Source organism: Acomys minous, assembly GCF_964271855.1.
Source record: "Acomys minous genome assembly, chromosome: 15".
NCBI classification, from domain to species: domain Eukaryota; kingdom Metazoa; phylum Chordata; class Mammalia; order Rodentia; family Muridae; genus Acomys; species Acomys minous.
Window position 1 is genome coordinate 82,960,249 of NC_140497.1, and position 21,486 is coordinate 82,981,734.

Consider the following 21,486-nt stretch of genomic DNA (forward strand, 5'->3'; position numbering starts at 1 on the left):
ACTGTGGCATGTGCACACCCATGCATGCACGCTCATATATATATATACATGTGTGCATGTGTGTGCACGTGCTCGTGTGCACACACACAGAGACACACACACACACACATACACACACACAAATAATAAATATTTAGATGAAAAACAATAAAAAGGGCTGGAGAGATGGCTCAGAAGTTAAGAGTACTGCCTGCTCTTCCAAAGGTCCTGAGTTCAATTTCCAGCAACCACATGGTGGCTCACAACCACCCATAATGAGATCTGGTGCTCTATTCTGGTGTCCAGGCAAAACACTGTATACTTAATACATAATTAAATCTTTTAAAAAGAAAAACAATTTTTTAAAAAATTGTGCTGAGCTGGGCGTGGTGGTGCACACCTTTAATCCCAGCACTTGGGAGGCAGAGGCAGGTAGATTGCTGTGAGTTTGAGGCCAGCCTGGTCTACAAAGCGAGTCCAGGAAGGACAGCCAAGGCTAACACAGAGAAACCCTGTCTCAAAAACCCAAAAATAATTAAATAATAAAAACATAAAAAACTAGAAGAAAATACAAAGTAGTTAAGAAGAAAAATGAAAGACAAGAAAACTGTTTCTTAAGGAAAAAAAAGCTTGCAGGCTGAGAGGTAGCTCGGTGGGAAAGGTACTTGCTATCAGGCCTGTCCGACCGGCCAAATTCCATCCCTAGGATGCAAAGTTAACTCTTCACACATTTTCTTCTCACCTCCATACTTGTGCCATGCCACACAACCCCCCCACACACACACATATACAAATAAATGAAATAAAGTGATTATATTTTTAAAAGGAAAAATGCTAAACATGAAGAATGGAAAAATCAGCAAAAAACACAAATAAACTATTTTAAGCAAACTTTCATTAAAAAAAAAAACTAGGCATGTGCATGTGAGCACCCATGTACGACAGCACACACGGAAGGCCAGAAGATAGCTTGCGGTAGTCACCTTCCACCATGAGAGTACCAGAAATCAAATTCAGACTGCCAAGCCTGGGGGCAAGAGACTTTGCATACAAACCGTCTCACCAACCTTGAATAAACTTTTTTCTTTTCTTTTCTTTCTTTTCTTTTTTTTTTTTTTTTTTTTTTTTTGATAGGGTCTATGTAGCCTTGGCTGGCCTTGAGCTCAAAGAGCTATGTCTGCCTTTGCCTTGGTGGTGTCAAGATTAAAGTTTGCCCTCTGAATATGCAAACTATTTTTATGAGGGGACAACAAATGATCAGTAAGAGAATTGTTCGGTTTAAAACGAGAAGATTCCTTTTTCGCCTACGAGCTTGGCAAGCATTAACAGGCACTCCCAGATATCATGACGAAGGACTATAAATTGAGATGATTGTTGGTTTAAAAAAAAAACAAAACCTGCAACAGACTTCGAAGGCTTTGTGTGATTCCTTACTTTGTGCATCCATGCCAAGGAGCAGCCCAAGACGTTCATGGGGGTCAGCTGAGGCAAGGAAATTGAACTTTGATTTATTAGTTAGTACTAAAGTGTAAAGATGTTAATATACTTGTTCATAGAGACATGATTAAGCCAAACCCTGCACCACTGAAGATGCCTTCTGTCCTATATGAAAGAGATAGTGTCCTAAGGACACTAATCAGGTTTATGTCCAGTTTATCAATCATTAAGAACCATCTTAATATCATCTTTTTGTTATAATTCCCCTTGAAATGAAAAATAACTCATGCTGTGTGTGTCTGTGTCTGCTCAACTGTATACGAGGCCATAAGTAGGCGTCGGGTTCCCTGGAGCTGGAGCCACAGGCATTTGTCAGCCTCCCAAAGTGAGCTGAGACGCAAGCCCAGGTTGAGCAGCAAGTCCTCTCTGTCCAGCCCCAGCATCTCACAGTTTGAAAATGATTTGATATTTAATAGGAGTAAAACTTGGCCCAAAGATTTTGTCTTTAAAATGTATGTACTCCTTTGCCTAGAAATTCCACGGGAAGGAAGTTTTCTCCAAGGAAGTCAATTGCTAATCAGTGTGTGATCATGAAATTCTTGCAGGAAGTATCCTGCAATTGGCTGCTGGTTGGTATCTACGTGTGTTCTAGAATGGATGATTCAAAGCAAGCAAAAACTTTTTAAGCATCCCTATTTACGTCTCGTCATAGTTTCTTGTGACACTTTCAAAAAGCTGTAAAGATCACCAGTGAGACGGCTCAGCGGGTAAGGGAGCTTGCCACCAAACTTAGTGACACGAATTGAATCACCAGGACCCACGAGATGAAAGGAGAGAGAGAACTGATTCTTTCAAGTTGTCATCTGCATTGCACACACACACACACACACACACACACACATACACTCATAAACACAATATAATTAACCGTAAAATAAAGGGAGAAAGGAAGGCGGGAAGTCACACAGTCGGGTCACACTGTTGTTTTCACTCTTGTCAGCATCTGCTGGGGGCTTTAACCCCAGGCTGTGGTTTTGCTCTCTGCTCCATATCCTGCTACTATTTTGGGGACCTCAATGTCCGCATCATGAACTCTCCAACACCTTAGCTCTTCAGTCCCTTACTATCCCATTTTTCCACTGACCTTTTACTTCCTCTGCAGTCTTGTGACTCACTCCAGTGACATTTAGATGTCATCTTCACTCAGAACTGTTCATCTCTAGTGCTTCTTCTGTGCTTTCTGCTCGGCTTTGATTCCATAGAGAAGTGCCCCTCGTTTCAGTGAAAAGTAACACTTTGTTGAGAAAAAAAAGTTGTGTGGAAAATACGTCATTAAAACAAAAACAAAAACAAAAAACCCCAAAAGGTGGCTCAGTGGCTAGAGGCACTTGCTGCCAAGCCCACAGATGACCTCAGTTCAAGTCCCCTGGGTTCCACAGGATGGGATGACAAGGACTCCTTGCCAGCTCTTTGGTTTCTACTATCATGTGCATATATACATATCCATACACAAATAACTGTAAGGAAAGGAAAGTTAAAACACTGCAACCCAAGGATTACCATTCATCTTGCTTGAAAACTATCCAACCTTTTGCTGGGAATGGCTTATTATCTGTTGTACCTCCAAAGTTCCGACTTTTTACTTTTATCATCTGCCTTTTCCCACTGAATAAATTGTCTTCACGAGCTAATAAGTCTTGACCATATCCTCATTATTAGGTCTGAAAAACAACCTGCAGAGTGGTCATAATATTCTTCCCCTGACTTAGGAAGTTTCAACCCCAGTACGAGTGGCTCTTCCACCTGCATGGTCCCCTGCTGAGGCAGGTGGTGCAGTGCTCTACAGAGCAGCAGTTCTCAGCCTGTAGGTCATGACCCCATGGTGGGAGTGGGATTAAAAGACCCTTTCACAGGGCTTGCCCAAGACCCACCTGAAAACACATATATTTACAACACAATTAAAACTAACAAAATTACAGTTATGAAGTAGTAATGAAAATAATTTGATGGTTGGGGGGGGGGGTCACCGAAACACGAGGAACTGTATTAAAGGGCTGCAGCATTAGGAAGGGTGAGAACCATGGCTTTGAAGTCCTCAAGAGCAACCCCCTCCCCCACCCACTGCCTCAGGACTAGATGCTATGAACGTTTTCTTCGAGATATAATCATCAAAACAGCTCCAGGTATAGCCAAGGGTCTCCCAGAGAGAATCACTGACGGAGGCAGCCTGCTTGTGTTCGGCATTTAGGTTTTACTCACTTAGTCATGATTTGAAAATAACACTGGTTTGGAAACTCTAACCTTTCACATAGATACAATACATTTTAAAATTACCTTTAAAGAAGAAAGGGCACACTCAAAACTGTGTTGTCTTTTCTCAGGCAGCTCTCCCAGCATATGTAACTGTGTATAACACAAGTGTAACTGTGTATAACACAACTAAAAGAACATTTCTCCAGATCCTGTCCATTTCCTGGCACTGTCAACCTTTTTCATTAGCAAGAACAAAGCACTGCCTTTCTATTTAAATATGTAACTCTTTACTAGCCAGGTTGGTAACATTCCCTATGTTTATTGGCTATTTATATTGTCAATAGTATCCCATTAATGTCCACTGCCCACTCTTGATTTTGTTAAGAGCTGGTAATTCTGTCCCCTGGTATACCAATTGGCCTTTGTTGCTATGAGAACACACCTGAGAAAAACAACCAATAGGAAGAAAGAGTTATTTGCGTTCAACGGTTTCTATCCATAGACTGTAGACTATGGTGGGGGGGGGGTCACCATGGGAGCATGATCAAATGAAGCCACTCACCTCTGGAGAGGCAGGAAACAGACAGTGAGCAATTAGCAGAAAAGGCTAGAAAGAAGACTCATCCTTGAAAGTCATGTCCCCAGTGACCTACTTCCTCCAACCAGGCCCTATCTCTTAGTGTCCGTCATTTTGAAATAAAGTCATCAATTGCGTACACACCAATGGATTGACCCATTGATGAAGTCAGTCCTCATGATCCAACCAGCTTCTAAATACCCCAGCTTTGAACACTGCTACACAAAACCCTGCCTTCAACACAGGAGCCTGTGCGGCCATTAATGTACAAACCGTAACATTTTAGGCTGAAGAGATGGCTCAGAGGTTAAGAGCACTGTCTGTTCTTCCAAAGGCTCTGAGTTCAATTCCCAGCAACCACATTATGGCTCACAACCTTCTACAATGAGATCTGGTGCCCTCTTCTGGCATGCAGGCACACATGTGGGCAGAATACTGTATAAATAAATCTTTAAAATAACAACAACAGCAGCAGCAGCAGCAGCAGCAAAACTCCATAACATCTGGTTTGTCTTTTTTCTTGTAACCTTTTTGCCCAGATTACTCATATAGAAACAATATGTTATTGTATTGCCAAATTATGGGCTGTTAAACTATGGTTTATTTTAATCATTTCATCATAAGAAAAGTTGCCTCTGAGTTTGAGTTTTCTTTTTCCCTTTATAAGCTTAAAGTTTTATTCTGCAGGTTTCATATTCTCACAAGGAACCTTCTCTCTCTCTCTCTCTCTCTCTCTCTCTTCTTCTTCTTCTTCTTCTTCTTCTTCTTCTCCTTCTCCTTCTCCTTCTCCTTCTCCTTCTCCTTCTTCTTCTTCTTCTCCTCCTCCTAGAGCAGTGTATCTCCAACCTGAACACTGGATGTATCTCTGGAACTCTGTTAAGGCTTGCAAGAGACCCTGAATTTTCAGTTTGCTCCAGGTGACATCAATGTCCTTAGATTGGTCTCTAAGGACCAAACCTTCAGATCACACTATGCTCGCTAGGGACTAAACCTTCAGATCACACTATGCTCACTAAGGACCAAACCTTCAGATCACACTGTGCTCACTAAGGACCAAACCTTCAGATCACACTATGCTCACTAAGGACCAAACCTTCAGATCACACTGTGCTCACTAAGGACCAAACCTTCAGGACCTGAGGCCTCTGATTCCCTGCCTGGTTCTACTTACACGGTGTGAACTGCGTCTTCTTCTCACCCCTTCGGTTTCCCATCTCAGCACGGACAAAGCCACCATTTCCCAGCCTCCAGTCACAGAGCCACCACAGCAGCGGTCCTCAACCTTCCTACCACCGCTGTGACCTTTGGTATAGTTCCTCATGTTGTGGTGAGGCGCCCCTCCACCATAAGATTATTTGGTTGCTACTATGTAACTGGGATTTTTGTTACGGTTATGGATTGTAATGTAAATATCTAATGTGCAGGACATCTGATAATATGACCCCTGAGAAAGGGTTGTTTGCCCCCGGAAGGGGTCGTGCAGTACAGGTTGAGAACTGCTGCGCTACAGGAAGTCACACCGCTTCCATTTGTTTCTGCAGCAGTCAGTGACCTCCAGTGAGGCAACTCTAACCCTAACCCTAACCCTTCCTGTTCCGAATAGTAGTTGCATTAGCCAGGTGGCTGTCCTCAAGCCAGGTTCCCCTCCTTTCCTTTCAGCTCCGTTCATCCAAGGTCAGGCAGAGGTGAACCTCTTCCAAGCCCTGGCGGCAGTTACATTTAGCACGGTAACTAACTACGTCATTCCAAAAACAACAACTGCTGTATTACAGTTTTCCAATTTTCCAGAAAATTCTCCTTAAAGGTGTATTAATTAAACTGGGCTTATTTCATAAACGCCACGTGGTCCTAACAACACGCTTGCCTAAAATGACCTCCATTTTACAGAGCCCTTAGCTCACTCAGCACAGGGAATTCACAAAGCACTAGGTCAGAGGACGGACTTCCTGTCTCCAGGCCTCCCAGGAGGCCTTGAAGATCCCCGAGGATTCACCACCTAACACCATCTGCAGCTATAAGAGAGGACAGGCAGCCTGTTACCCTCTGCTCCGCCCCCTTTTTATTTTTAACCTTTAAAACAGAGGTTCTCACCTTTCCTAATGCTGCAACCCTCGGGCTGTGGTGACCCACCAGCCATCACATTATTTCGTTGTTACCTCACTGTAATCTTGCTACTGTTGTGAATCCTACTGTAAATATCTGACATGTAGGATATCTGACATGTGATCCCTGTGAAAGGGTCATTTGATCCCCAAGGGGTCGCGACCCTCAGGTTGAGAACTGTTTGCTTTAAAACTCAATTCTTTCGTTATTATGATGTATGGGCGTGGAGGTGGGCAGCAAGCATCGCATGGCACCCGTGGAGGTCAGAGGACAACTGTGCGGCGTCTAGTCTCTCCTTCTACTCTTACTTCGGGTTCTGAGATCTGACTTCTGGTAACCAGGCGCGCAGCCTAAGCATCTTTACCCTTTGAACCATCTTTCCCGCTCTCAAGGGTCCTTTGAATAACCCCCTCCTTTTGTGCCCCGGGAAGGAAATTCCATCTCATCAATTTGGGATGGTCCCTCTTTTAAGAATCTGTTCAAGAGTGTTGTAACAAATCGGTAGCTTTCGAAGTTTTGTTTGCGCCAGACCCTATCAGGAGTCGGTATTTCTTTTAACAGTGTATGTAAATCCACGGGACAGTGGGCCGGTGTACGTGGTGTCCTCTCTAGAACACGGTAGCCCGTGTCACGAAGCCCTTCTCATCAGTCACCGTCTGTGTTTTGTTTAAAGCAAACACAGCCCATTCCCTCCTCCCAGAAAGCAGCTTTTTAGGTAGAAGCACCGGAACTGGCCTGAGGAATACGGAGTAGCGACAGCGACTCTGCTTTTGTCCCACAAGTTGGTCACAAACTTAACTCGGAAGCTGTCAAATCCCATCTACTATATATCTTTGTTGCACTAGTTCCTGCACTGCACACTTGGCGCGTAAAGCTCACGCACACGTTCTTTCTTAAAAGCTCCCGGGTGTCCCCAGTCGCAGGACAGGGCTGGAAGCCGGTCCCAGCTTGGACTCCAGGTGGCCCACACCGCGCGCACCGTGGGCACCGTCTGTGCAGCGTCCCCGGGACGCCGTGGCCGAAGCCAAGTCACACATCCAACACCGGCGCGGACAGGTCGCGCTCCACCGCCCACCAGCCCGGGACCAGACACCGCAAAACCCCCACCGGGATCCCGGTCCCTGGAGCTGGGTGGAGACCCCGCCTCCGGGGCGGGCGCGGCCCGGCGTGGGCGTGTCGGGGGGCGTGTCGTGTCGGGAACCGCCCCTCTATCCAGGCTATAACTTCCCGGAGCGCCGGACGGCTGCTGGCGGGCTGACTCGCGCGCCTAGCAGTGGTGAGACCGGGTGTGCGGAAGGGTACCGCTGCGGGGACTCGGGTGGGCTGCGGGACTCCGGTAGGACCACCTTCACCTTGCCCCTCAGAAGAGGGAGCGTGGAGCTCTGGTGCTCTCGAAGGCGGAGAGGAGTCCCGGTTGCCAATGCGGGCGCTCCCCCGGGGTGGTGGTCCTCAGCTGCTTTTTCCTTCTCCCCCACCTCTAGGACATGGACCTCGCGCGCCTATGCCTGGGGCTTCTGCTGCCAGTTGTGGCCGCCCTGGATTTCCGATACCACCACCAGGAAGGGATGGAGGCGTTCCTGAAGAGCGTTGCTCAGAACTACAGTTCGATCACACACTTGCACAGCATCGGGAAATCTGTGAGAGGTAAGTCACCTCCTGCGCACGTCCTCAACCCTCAGCCTCCCTGTCGGTGAGGCTCCCGGAACGCGCTCCACACAGGTAAAAGCGTACCTTGCCCTGTTGGTGGTTTTCTGCTTTCGTTTGTTGTTTTGTTCAGTTTTGTTAGATCAGGAGTGCAGTAAGAGGGGATTTTGCAGAGCTTCTCTACCGAGAATCACTTAGTCTCTATGTTGGTGGTCGGCCTTTTGGGATCCGAGGGACGTTTATCTGAAAGGTGTATTTTCGTTCCTTTTCAGGGTAAACATCTTCCTAAGAAGTCTGTTTAATTTAGCTCAGTTTCTCTTTTTGTCGGCTTCCTCACATACTGATTGTTGACTGTTAACTATCGTTTACTTAGGTTGTTTTCAAATTAGACAGAGCCATAGTTTTGTACAGTTGGACGCATGTGTAACTAACCCTACGGCTTTTTTTTTTTTTAATGAGAAAAAGCAGTTCTAATGACTAAAGGCTGCTTTTGGGATATATCCACTCAAAGGGTCCACTTGCTAGGTAGTAAGTAGCTCCACAAGCCCAAATAATTTATCCCAAGGGCCAGGTTAGAACAATTTTAAAAGATTTAAGAATACTAACTATATTAATAAAAGAAATGTACAACCCAACTAACTTGCTACTATTGGTCAATCATTTTGAAACGACAAACCGATAGGATGCTGTTAGTCCAAGTATTAAGTGACCTGTACGCTTTTGTGTTTTCAAACACAAGGTAATTGGGAGAGATGGTGGGACTGTCTGACTGTGAGCCCCCTACTCACCTGAAAGCAAACCCCGAGATAGTGAAAGCCAGTAAGTAGGAAGGCTCGACTTTGCTTTTTAACCTCCTTGTGTGCACTTTTGTGGTTAAGGGGTAGAGGGGCTATCGTGTACAAATAAATCCTGGCACCAGAAGTCACGTGTTTATGCTGATATGCACCTCTAAGTAATCACTTGAACTGGAGAAGAAAAAAAAAATCCCAAATCTGCCATTAGGTTCCAGAGTTGGTTAAACTGTACAGATGTGATTAAGACCCAGCTGCTAAGGCAAACCCTGCACTTTGGTGTCATAACCAAAACTTGGTGCTTCTTGGTGGTGCTCTTGTCCACTGTGGAAGATGTTTTCCCGAGACACCTTGCCCTGTGGTGTGGGTTATGTGCACTCAGCAGGCAGGATTCACTCTAGTGGTTGGTATTTACTTTCTTCTGCTGTCAATATGGGCAACCTCAACCCAGAGGAACAAATGCATCTTGGGCTTTGTGAATGTCCATCATGCTTCTGTTACTACAGTTACGAATTCTACTTCCTTCTCCATTTCACACTATTTTATTATTTATTTTTAGGAAATATGATTTGGACAAGTGATAGGAATTCTCTCAATTTTTATACTCTGTGTTTTGTTAGTCATTCACCTTTGGGGCACTCTAATAGTTTCTGCTTCTTTCTGTTATAAATGATGATATAAATCCATTGGTACATATCTTACCTACTTCTGTTGTAATTGTTTGTTTAATATTATTTAATTTTATTCTATATGTATGTGAGCTTTGCCTACCTGCATGTATATATATATATATACTACATGCATGCAGTACCCACAGAATCCAAAGAGAGCATCCTAGCTATCGCCTGGAACTGCAGTCCCAGCAGTAGCAAGCCTCCATGTGGCTGCTAGAATTGAACTTGGATCTTCTGGAGAAGCATCCAGTGAGCTATCTTTCCAGCCCTCATCTTTTTCTTTTTTCTTTTTCTTTTTCTTTTTTTAATTGAAACCCACACAATACTCGATCACACATGTACTTTTTACCTAGATTCAGACATGGTAGAAGAAGCATATTTGGCCTCAGGCTTTGAAGGAATTCTTACCGTTTATTGACATAGGGTAGAAAAATCTTAGGTGAAACAAGAAAAGCAGCTCAAACGTGATGACCAAGTTGGAACATTTTTAAAAGGCACAAAACAACATTCACTATCTGTTTGTACTCTGTGTGTGTGTGTGTGTGTGTGCTCATAATTTGCATAATTTGCAAATTCATCAATTGCATAATTTGTTTAGCAAAGATGTGTCTTATCTGCTGCTTGCTAGCAGGTATCCCTTTTCAGATACAAATGTATTTCTTATTATTTCTCAGGTTTAGCTATCTATACCTCACCAGATCAATTTAGGCCTGTTGTTTTCTCTGCTTCTTCCTCCTTCTCCTCCTCCTCCTCCTTTTTTTTTTCCCCTGAAACAAGGTTTTGGTTTGGGATGGGTTTGTTTGTTTATTTGTTTGTTTGTTTGTTTGAGACAGGATCTCACTGTGTAGCCCTGGCTGTCCTGGAACAACTCACTGTCAGGCTGGCTTTGAACTCAGAGATCCTCCTGCCTCTACCTCTGGAGTGCTTGGATTAAAGGTGTGTCCCGTCTCACCCCGTCCCCCAGTGAAACAGAGTTTTAAATGTAGCTGGGGTTGGTCTTGGTACAGGCTTGCCTAATCTCATGGTCCTAACTCTGCTTCCCTAGTACTGGAATTATAAGCATGCACCATCATGCCCGGCAAAGGCTATCTTCCCATAGATTACAGCAGGAGAGCTGGTTATTGACTATAAAATCCCAAAGGACCATTTGAAATGAGTTCTTCAATATCTGAGTTGGAAACCTTCTCCTGTAAAGGGGTAGATAGAAATCTGTTACCAACTACCTTCCATATACCGAGTGTTAGACTATGTCACTTCAACGTCACTGACTCAGTTGGCAATATCCTGCAGGATATGTTCAGTGGGTCATGGAGAAGTTGGAGATCACATAGGTAACATGCACTAGAAGATTCGAACTCAGGGCTGGAGAGATGGCTTAGTCCATGAAGTCTTGGCTGTACAAGCGTAAGGACCTGAGTTCAGATCCCCAGCACACACATAAAAAACTGTGTGTGGTGCCTTGCACATGAAATCCCACCTGGGTAGGCAGAAGCAGTAGGATCCCTGGGGCTCACTGCCAGCGAGTCTCGCCAAACAGGAGAGCTCCAAGGTCAGTGAAAGACCCTGTCTCAAACATAAGGTGGAAAGCAGTGTTCACCTCTGACCTCTGTACACACACACACACACACACACACACACACACACACACACAGTAAGTCAAACTCAGGCTTACTAATCTCCAAACACATCCTTTCTCTTTCGAGAAACCACCTTGCCACAGATGGAAATGGTTCGAGCCTATTTAGCTTATTTCTAAACACTTCCTGCTATGTGCACTGCTGTGGTGAACATGCTGATACCTGGGACAGCAGTGTTGAGCACAGGCTTTGGGAGCACCAGGCCCAAGTTCAACTTGTAGGTAGCCAACTTTGTAGCTGTGAACCAACCCTGGGCTTCATGCAATGTAAGCTCTGCTGCTTAAGTGCTGATCCTGGTCAATAATAATATTGTCTTGGATGTGTTCCTAAACAGTAAGAGATACTGATGTGGGTGTGTTCCTGAGTCTAAGGAAGTTTTAAGGATTTGATTTACATCGGGCTGGTGAGATGACTCAGTGGACAACAGTGCTGGTCTCCAAGCCTGACCACCATGCAAGTACTGACACTGACATTCACATTTACTACAAACAAAATAAGAAGAGCTTGATACACGTTCAATATGTATGACCAGATGCTTTGTATAAATAACAAAAATGCCTTTTAAAAATAATTTATCGGGGCTAGAAAGATGGCTCAGTGGTTGGGAACACTGACTGTTCTTCCAGAGGACCCGAGTTCAATTCCCAGCATCCACATGGCAGCTCACAACTGTCTGTAACTCCAAAATCTGACACCCACAGACAAACAATGCATATCAAATAAAAATAAATTATTAAAAAAAATAATTTATCAGGGCTGGAGAGGTGGCTCAGAGGTCTAAGAGCATCAGCTGCTCTTCCAAAGGTCCCGAGTTCAATTCCCAGCAACCACATGGTGGCTCACAACCACCTGTAATGAGACCTGGTGCCTTCTTGTGGTGGACAGGCACACGTGTGGGCAGAATACTGTATAAATAATAAATAAATCTTTTTAAAAAATAATTTATCGGGCCGGTGAGATGACTCATCTGGTAAAGGCACTTGCTGCCAATCCTGCCACGACTTGAGTTTGACTCCTGGGACTCACATAGTGGAAGGAGAGAGCCGCCCTCCACAAGCTGTCTTTTGCCTTCACGTATGTGCTGTGGCACACATGTACCAAGCCCACATAAAATTTTTAAAGTAATAAAAAAACCTTACACTGTTATATTATTGATTTGTAATTTCTCCAGAAATGCATATTTAGGCGGAAATCCTCTAGCATGCTGTTTACGGTATCTCCTTCCGTGATTACTGGGAAAATCACCGCAGTGGCTTTTCACTGTGGCTGAAGAAGCACAGGAAGGCTTTCTTTCTCTCATTTCCTTCTCACTCCCACTGGTTGGATGGAGCCTGTCTGCCTTCTCAGGTGTCCAGAAATCTCCCCAGAAACAGCTTCGGTTCTTGGTCCCACAGGCAGAGCCTGAACTCGCTTACGCCGTCTCTCTCACACTCTGCTGCCCTTGACCAGATAGGTTTTAGCTAGTGGTTTTTTTAGGGGAGACGGAGGAGGAGCCATGTATTTAAGATCTGAGCACCCCAGTTGGTTTTCGTCACATTTTGCTTATTTTCCAAACATGCTCTCAGAAAAGAAGAGCTCGTGTGAGCTCCTGCATAAAGTAATGAAAATACTGACATGCCCAGGACTACCCAAGACAAACACAAAACCCTGGAATTTTGGATCTCATTGTCCACGTGTCAGATTTAAAGTCACCTCCTAAGCTTAGCAAGCATTTCCTTTTAACAGATATAGCAAATAAAGCCTTGTTTTAATTCAGGGGTCTTAACAATATACCACATTTTTTTCAAATGTAGGAAACTGTGTTATATAGTCTCTGCATTTTTGGTATAATGTTTTATGTGGAAACTGAGACAGAATATCCAAGGACTAAGCCAGCATTTTACTTTGCTTCACTTTTGCTTACAGCTTGTATCAACTTGCATTCCAAATCTTTAATATATTTAAACAGAAATATTTTAAGGACTTTAAGAAGTAACAACAGTAGCCTGCATTAATTAACTTCTATGTTTGTCAGGCAATGTGTGTGTGTGTGTGTGTGTGTGTGTGTGTGTGTGTGTCCTAATCATTCTAACAATGATATATAACACCGTTATCACCACCTTGATTTATTTGTAAAGAATTGGAGCTGAAGAAATGGCTTAGCCATTAAGAGCACTTGTGGCTCTGCCAGAGGACTAGAGCCCAGTTGCCAGCACCCACATCCTGTGACTCCCCACTGCCTATAACACCAGCTCTACTGGCTACAATGCTCTCTTCTGGCTTCTGAGGGCTCACGCGTGCACACACACACACACACACACACACACACAGTGGATTGTTTACAAATAATTGGGATTAGATAAATTCCCCCATTGTTTGTTACAGGGGTTTGACTAAAATCAAAAGCTATCTGGGGGTCAAGGTCTGAGTAGGCAGCCTTCTTGCAGTAAGGTCTCCCTGGCTCTCCTCTTCTGTCCCTGCTCTGCTCTTCCACCTGTTCCCGCTTGCCCCTGGACCCTGTGGTTCGGAAAGAGTTGACACGGGTATTAACATTCTTCACTCTTCTCGGGCAGAGTGAGCTGCAGTGAAGTCTTTGGTCCCGTTCTGGCATTCTGGCACACCTTGAGTTCCATCTTTTGGTGGTTCGCCCTCTCTCCTGGCTCAAGTGCCCACATTCTTGGATTCCGAGGCAAAAGGAAAAGGAAAAGGCTGGCTGTGACGAGCACACTTGTCTGGTTAAACAGCATGTCCTCCCTTGGGGGGAAGGAGAGGGTTTAGGACACAGCTCGGGGCGATGGGAGGTCAGCAAAGCATAAAACAGTCATACCCAGGGAAAGATTAGTCCCTTCAGTTTTCTAACGTCCTCCATGGGTGACAGGCCTATCCAATATCTAAACCCAGAACAGGATTGATGTCCAAAACAAAGCCCTTTCCCCTCACAGTTTTAATGCATACTGAACTCTCCACAAATTCAACTGCAGATAACGTGACAAGAATTGGCATTGTTTCACTCTCAACTTAACTGTGAGATATTTTCACACCTTCCAAGTCCTGTCTGTCACACCAATGGCTACAGAAATGAACCTTTGCCGTTTATAACCTGTGTACGTATTTGACTTTCTCCTTGTCTTTTGGTGGGAAGCATCTCGAGAGGTTTTACAGCCTGGCGTCATATTTTATGTAATTCCTCTTTTATTTCTCCTTTACATGTACTGTGAACATTATACTGGTTCTCTCGAAACTGCACACAAATGTGTTATGAGCCATACACGGGCATAGTAAAGGGGGCATGGCAGAATAGTGGGCACCGAAAAGGAGGGAATTGTCTCCACAAGTGAAGCGTCTGAGGCACAGAGAGAAGGTTATGAACTGTTGTCTGCTGGACACACGTCCTCCTCTGGCTGCAACAGGCTCCAGACACTTTTTTCCCTCAGCATGAGGTTCCTACAGAAATTCCAATTTTCAGGGGGGCGGTCCATTGTTTCAATAGTCTGGGAGCCAGTGGGTGGGGCCCAAGTCACTGCTTCTGCAGGAAAGTTACGGGAATATAATTTTGGGGGACTGAGACCATAGTTACATCTCAGCTCAGAAGGCTTTGGATATAGAAGGGAACCAAAGGACTTTTAGTGCCTTTCAGTCAGCAAAGGAAATAATTGACTTATTCACCAAGGAGATTGGAGTGGTTTGTCCCCTCCTTTGTCCTTGATTCCTGCCCACATACAACACTGACCAGAGGAGTGTTAGAACAAGACAAGGTGACAATTTAAATGGTGTCTTTCAGTGGTAGACATTTGCTTTTGTGAGAATGTAGGCAGCTGTCCCATGAGAGGCACAGACAAATGTGCCACATGTGATGATCACGATCTTTCTTCTATTTTAAAGGAAGATTCCTTTATACCTTACTGATAGCACCAAAAGCACAGAGTTAAAGCTCACAAAAGGCCTGCTCAGTTGAGGACAATTGTTTTATGTTTCTTCTTGCTCCTTTGGAGTCAATGATAATAAAGACAATCAACAGGGCAGCCCAGTTGCCTCCTACTTGTGAGAAACAGAAAGGAAAAATAGGAAATGTCACAGTCCCACCTCATCTCAAGTCTTCTTTGTAAATGTCTTCAGGTGGTGTTTAGTTGCACCAATTAGCACGTCACAGCAGTTACAGAGACTTCCAGGCCTCTTACACAGAAAACTCGTTGGCCGATTGATTCTTGATGGAAAGTAAGAGCCAGTCCTCTCGGTACAGCCCATAATAGGCTAAGAATAGCAGTAGAGAGTCGGGCTGCATGGCTATTTCTCACACTTGCTAATGGGGGAAGGCAACAAAAAGGAGAAGTTTGGGGCTGGAGAGACGGCTCAGAGGTTAAGGGTGCCACCTGCTCTTCCAGAGGTCCTGAGTTCAATTCCCAGCAACCACATGGTGGCTCACAATCATCTATAATGAGATCTGGTGCCCTCTTCTGGCCTGCAGGTGTACATGCAGGCAAAACACTGTATGACATAATAAATACTTTTTTTTTTTTTTAAAGGAGAAGTTTGGCCATGAAAATGAACGTGGCAATCATTCTACTACTGACGATATTGACATCCCCAAAAGTAATAACTTTACAAGAGAGTGGAGATAAGTAAAAAGCTACAACAAAGCTGAAGGCTAGTCCAACATTTACAGTCTGGTAGAGCAAGGAGCCGACAAAGGAAGTAGAAATAAATATCAATATTGAACGGGGGGGGGGGGGGGGGGAAAGCTAAGAGTAGTGCCACAGGAAGGAGGAGGTACCCGGGCTCCAGGACTATCCACTAAGGATTTGCTGGAAGGTAGAGCTGCAGCAAGGATACAGGATGGAGGCAGCAGGCTGAGGCCATGATAGCAAAAGCTAGAGAAGTCAGGACAGGTTCTGCCTCCCTCCGTAGCCAGTGCACATATTGCATGTTTCTTACCAACTGTACACTGCAGAGACACATGCAAAGCCCCCCATCCAGGGACGTCCACTCAAGCCTTCGAGTCAAGAGTTCTTCATAGCTGTGTGACCAACCAGCAGGAGTCCAGGCGTCTTAACTGAGTACCAGCCACACATCACCTCGTTTAAGCAAAACTTTTATCCTGACCCTCTCACTGCCTCGGGGTGGGACAGGGTACAAAAATAGTCTAACTAGTGAGCAGTTCAGGACTGCAGTGTTTGGTTTGGCGGGGAGTCATTGCCAAGACTACAGGTGTTCCCAGAGATAAGCAAGGACTGAGAAAGGCAGGTCGGCTGTGTTAACCGTTGCCTCTCAAGGTCATGGTTAATAGTAAATGTTGCTGAAAGTTCAAACTGAGTGCCATAAACTTAGTATACCTCATACTATAGTTAATGAAGTTTCATTTTACTTTGTTTCTTTTTTTTTTTTTTTTTTTTTTTTTTTTTGGTTGGTTTGTTTGTTTGGTTGGTTGGTTGGTTTTGGTTTTTCAAGAAAAGGTTTCTCTGTGTAGCCCTGTACAGCCCACTCTGTAGACCAGGCTCACCTCAGACTCAGAGATCTGCCTGCTCCTGCCTCTCGAGTGCTGGGATTAAAAGCATGCGCCGCCACTGCCTGGCTGAAATTCCATTTTTCTGTAGACAGATTTAGTTGCTCTTGCAGTTGTTCAGTGCCTAAAATATTTGTTGTCCTGTGCTAGCCTAGGGATATGGAGGATAAGGAAATTAGACATGACCCCTGCCCTGACAGAGTTGGGGAGAACAGAAGAAAAGCAAGATGGCTCGTAAACACAGATATTAGTAGTTCAGGGTGGGGGAGGCTAGAGAGGGCTAGCAAGGCAAGACCGAAGGATAGCCAGCCAGATGGAACAGGAAAGGCAGGACAGATAGTGGGCCGGGGGATGAAGGCGCCATCGGTCTGTAGGTACCAAATAAGCTTCTGTGGCCTAGAAAGAAGAAGGCTCTTAAATGTCTTGTCAAAGGCTTTTTGCTTCATCGGAGCAGGACATAACCAACTGGGAATTTATGCTTGCTAGGAAGGTGACAGGATCATATTCTTGATCGGAAAGATTCTAGCAATTTTATAATTTAATAGATTGTTTCCTAAAATTATACTTATCTCCCCACTCTTTGTGTGCCACAGTGTTAGTGTGGAGGCCAGAGGTCAACCATTGAGGGTTGGTTCTTTCCTTCCACCATGTGGGTCCTAGGGATCAAACTCAGTTTGTTGGCCCTTTATAAGAAAATAAATATGAATAAGAAAATATATTCTTTATAAGAATATATGTGTGTGTGTGTGTGTGTGTGTGTATGTGTGTGTGTGAACTCAGTTTGTTGGCCCTATATATGAATATTCTTTAGAATTACATATTTTCTTCATATACATATGAATTCTTTATAAGTATATACATATATTCTTATAAAGAATATATATGTTTGGGGGGATTTTGTTTTGTTTTGGTTTTTGGTTTTTTGAGACAGGATTTCTTTGTGTAATAGCCCTGGCTATCCTGAAACTCTCTTTGTAGACCAAGCTGGCCTCAAACTCATGGAGATCCACCTGCCTCTGCCTCCCAAGTGCTAGGATTAAAGGCGTGCACCACCATGCCTGGCTAAGAATATATATATACACACACACATACACACACATACATATATGAGTGTGGGCAAACAAACACATAAAGAGAGAAATCAGCGACTCCAAATTAGATCTTAGACTTGGTTCATTAACCCAAATCTGCTTTTTAGCAATTCATTTATGAAACTATTGAACCAGTATTTGTTCACTGAGTCTCTGCTGTCTACCAGATCCCATCCAGGAGGGTATAAAAAACAAAACCTGGGCTTCTTCCTTCCAGAACTCTAGCTGAGGGAGCTGAAACCCTGTTGCTGTGATTGGAAGAGCATTGCTGCAGGACTATGGCCCTCGGGGTACTGAGTAAAGCCTAGAGAAGCTTGTCACAGAAGCTGATGCCTGAACATCCGCTCCTCGGCGGACTTGCAGGAGGGGAGGGATTCCAGGTGACATAGACAGGAAATTTCCATACATAGCTGCTCAGTGCAGAGGCTGGGGCCCCGGATGGGCAGTGCAAGAGGCAACTCCCATCTTGGTGTGCTCAAGAGATGGGACCGCCCTTCTACGAGGAGTCCAGGATGAAGATCTATTCCAGTGTATCTTAGCGTCCACAGCATCTTAACCCACACTCACTGGAAAATTCAGGTTGGGATGTTTTTGTCGTCGGGCTTTATTTTTGAAAACAAAATGTCCAAAGAACAGTGGTTTAGTACGGAAAGGATTTTTTGACTCCTGTAACTTCTCACTGACATAGGCAATATTTGTGGTCCCAGGGGAACTGTTTCCATTGGACATTCTGTTCTTTGTCCCTGGGAAACTATGTCCCTAGGAGGAAAAGGGATGTGATGGTTAGCGATGCAACTGGCCTACATTCTAAATGCGTAGTATGTACTAGCCCTTAAACCCCCACTCTTAACGGATGGGACACTGGTGTGCTCATTTTGCAGAGAAGAGACTGAATCTCAGGACAGTGGCTTAGGTAGTAAGGAACAGAGTTTTGTCAGGATTCAGAGCCCCAGTCCCGGTTTCGAACAGGTGTGTAGGACCTGCAGGCTTCCGTAGATGTGAGGTGGGCTCCTTCCTAGGTGAGGAGACAGGAACCCCTAGGGCTCCTCTCGCCCAACAGAACAGCTCTTCTTAGACTTCTACATTGAGTTCCCACAAGAGACCTTACTGGGATACAGGCTCCGCTCATGGCTTAGTATCATGAAAAAAATCAAGCAGTGACTTCCTATCATTCCAGGAGCAAACTGAGCATGCGCTATCTCGAACACCCAGCAGCCACTATCATGAGCAAATTGAGCATGCGCTGTCGTAAAGAAGTCAACGAATGAGACGCTCTGAAGGGTGCCAAGGTGATATGAGCCCCTGTGCTTAGAGATGCGGCGTTCTCGTTGAGACATGCACATGTGACACTTTACAAAGGTCTGGAGCCCTCCAAACTTGGTCAAAACAAGATGGTTAGAAAATATTGAATGTAGCCCTATAGTAAGCCAAATAAGTTGACTTGGCAGATTACAAGTCGCCTGGGCTCAGGAGCGTTTCTGTTTAGTAACTGGGCTTCAGATTTGGGCAAACAATGTTGATGGATGAGGCGGAATAAGAAAGAGAGCCACCAGGAACCAGTGGCATCCGAGACATTCACCGGAGCAGCCTGACAGGCAAGGACAGAGGCCACTCAACACCTCTCCGGTCTGGGAGAAGATACCAGTGCCGTAGTGGGGGTACGGGAGCTCCTCCAGAGCCGCTGAGGTCCTCTGCACCCTGGGAAGGGGGTTTCCACTCACACGCATAGCTATGCTCTCAGCGCTGTCAGGGTGGTGGTAACGGAAAGGAGAAAGCGCTTCCCGGGGTACTACAGGTGGAGACAGGAGCAAGTTAAGGAAAGAACGCAAAATAACCTCTTGTTGACAAAACACTGACGTTTGCTCAATCAGCAGCGCAGCCCGCTCCCTCTAAGGACACATTACAAGCTACTATAAAAGTGCATGTGATCTTAGTGAGAAACTGTTCCATGCGAAGTGGAGACTAGGGAAACAGAAAAGCCAGTGGAGCAGATGTCGCAGCTCGGCAACATGCCAATCCTTCGGGTCCAAATTACGTTAGGCTCATACATAGGTCACGGTGTGGTCTCAGAGGTTGTAAATGACCAATGAGCATCTTATAATGACTTTTCTTATCCTTCTTATTTCGGCGCCACCCTAATAACAATCAATTGGTAGTTTTGGGGGGGGTGGGAATGGCTTTCTAGGGACTGGGCATAGTGGTGTTTGGAGTTCCGGGTCGTGGGAAACTAAAGCAGGGAGTCCTTTGAGGTCAAAATTTGGGCCAGCGTATGGTGTTTGCAGACAGGGGAACAAGTCTCCTCGGAACGAAAGGTTCCTGAACTAGGTAAGAAGTATGAAAACAGCTGGCAAAGTGATCTTGATACTACTTGCCTGTGTAACTGGGGATCAAGCCAAGGTGTGTGTGTGTGTGTGTGTGTGTGTGTGTGTGTGTGTGTGTGTGTGTGTGTGTATGCTAGGCAAGCCCTATACCACTGAGTTTGAGTTTTGAAAACTTAGAAAAAGGTCTTCACATCAGTAAGTGGAACTGGGGGACTATCAGAATAAGGAGAACCACCTAGTCGTGTGTTTACTCCAAACACAGATATGTGTCCACAGTAAGGTGGTTAGTAGTGGTTAAGAAAACAGACCTTATAAATTGGCTGCGTTCAAATCCTGGCTCTGCAGCTGGGTGACTGATCTTGCCCTGGCTGTCTTACCATCTCTGTGTCTGTTGCCTCTTTTACAAAGTAGATATAATGGTTCTGGCTTCATAAAGGGCTGGCAGGGCTAAACACGTCAACGCCAAGTGGATAGAATGCAGCCAGCACAGAAACACAGCTCCATGAGCCAGCTCCGTGGCAGCTCTGGAGCATGGCACTGACTGGAGCTTGTTTAAGACCCTCAGGATTCACCAAGGACATGGGGCCTGCTTCATCTCATTGAACCTGCACGGCAGCCTTGGAGGCAAATACCATTGTACGGCTTCACAGACTGACCTATGGCATTAGGGAACTGTCCTGGGCCCCAAGTGAGCTCCTAGCAGTTTGGGGCCTGGAGCGCCACATCTGCAGAGCTTGGCTCTCACTATAGCTGCCGATTTAGGATGACCTAGTTCCTTCCCACAGATGCCAGCACACACTGGGACCTGGGCCACACGTGTTACAACATCCTGACCAAGCACCTCTCCTGTACGAGAGGAACCTGAGGGCACAGAGTGAAGCTATGATATCCGGATTAAGAAACTAGATCTAGCCCGGTGTGGTGGCACACGCCTTTAATCCCAGCACTCTGGAGGCAGAAACAGGTGGATCGATGTGAGTTCGAGGCCAGCCTGGTCTACAAAGTTAGGGACAGCCAAGGCTACACAGAGAAAACCTGTCTTAAAAAACGACCAAAAAACAAAACAAAAAAAAGGAACCTAGAGCTAAGCCAGGTGTGGCAGCACACACCTTTAATCCCAGCACTCAGAGAGGCAGAGGCAGGGGGATAGCTGTGAGTTTAAGGCCAGCCTGGTCTACAAAGGGAGTCCAGGACAGCCAGGGCTACACAGAGGAAACTCTATCTTGAATAACAAAACAAAACAAAACAAAAAAAAAAGGAAACTAGATCTAATACCAAAGCTTGCCTTTGGGTAGGGTGCCCAACTGTTGAAAACAAAGAAAAACTGAGGGAGGTTGGAGAGGTGCCATGTAGGTGGCAGAGACCCAAGACCTACATGGCAGCTCATAATAATCTGTAACTCCAGGTCCAGGAAATCCGGGTCCTTCTTCTGGCCTCCCTGAGCACCAGGCAAGCATGCAGTACACATATATACATTCAGACAAGCGCTCGTACACATAA

At 45.2% G+C, this 21,486-nt stretch overlaps 1 protein-coding gene across 2 annotated transcripts in view; it reads left to right on the plus strand.

Moving 5' to 3' along the window:
- The window catches only part of CPM (carboxypeptidase M), an 81,617-nt gene that overhangs the window by 15,175 nt on the left and 44,956 nt on the right, over positions 1 to 21,486 (plus strand). Inside the window, exons 1-2 of one of the 2 annotated variants that reach the window (XM_084759421.1) lie at positions 7,542 to 7,625; positions 7,831 to 7,993. In XM_084759421.1, coding sequence (XP_084615547.1) covers positions 7,834 to 7,993 — 160 coding nt within the window. In that variant the 5' untranslated portion in view covers positions 7,542 to 7,625; positions 7,831 to 7,833. Of the gene's footprint in view, positions 1 to 7,541; positions 7,626 to 7,830; positions 7,994 to 21,486 lie in introns of those variants that run through there. The other variant, XM_084759420.1, reaches the window with a different exon arrangement.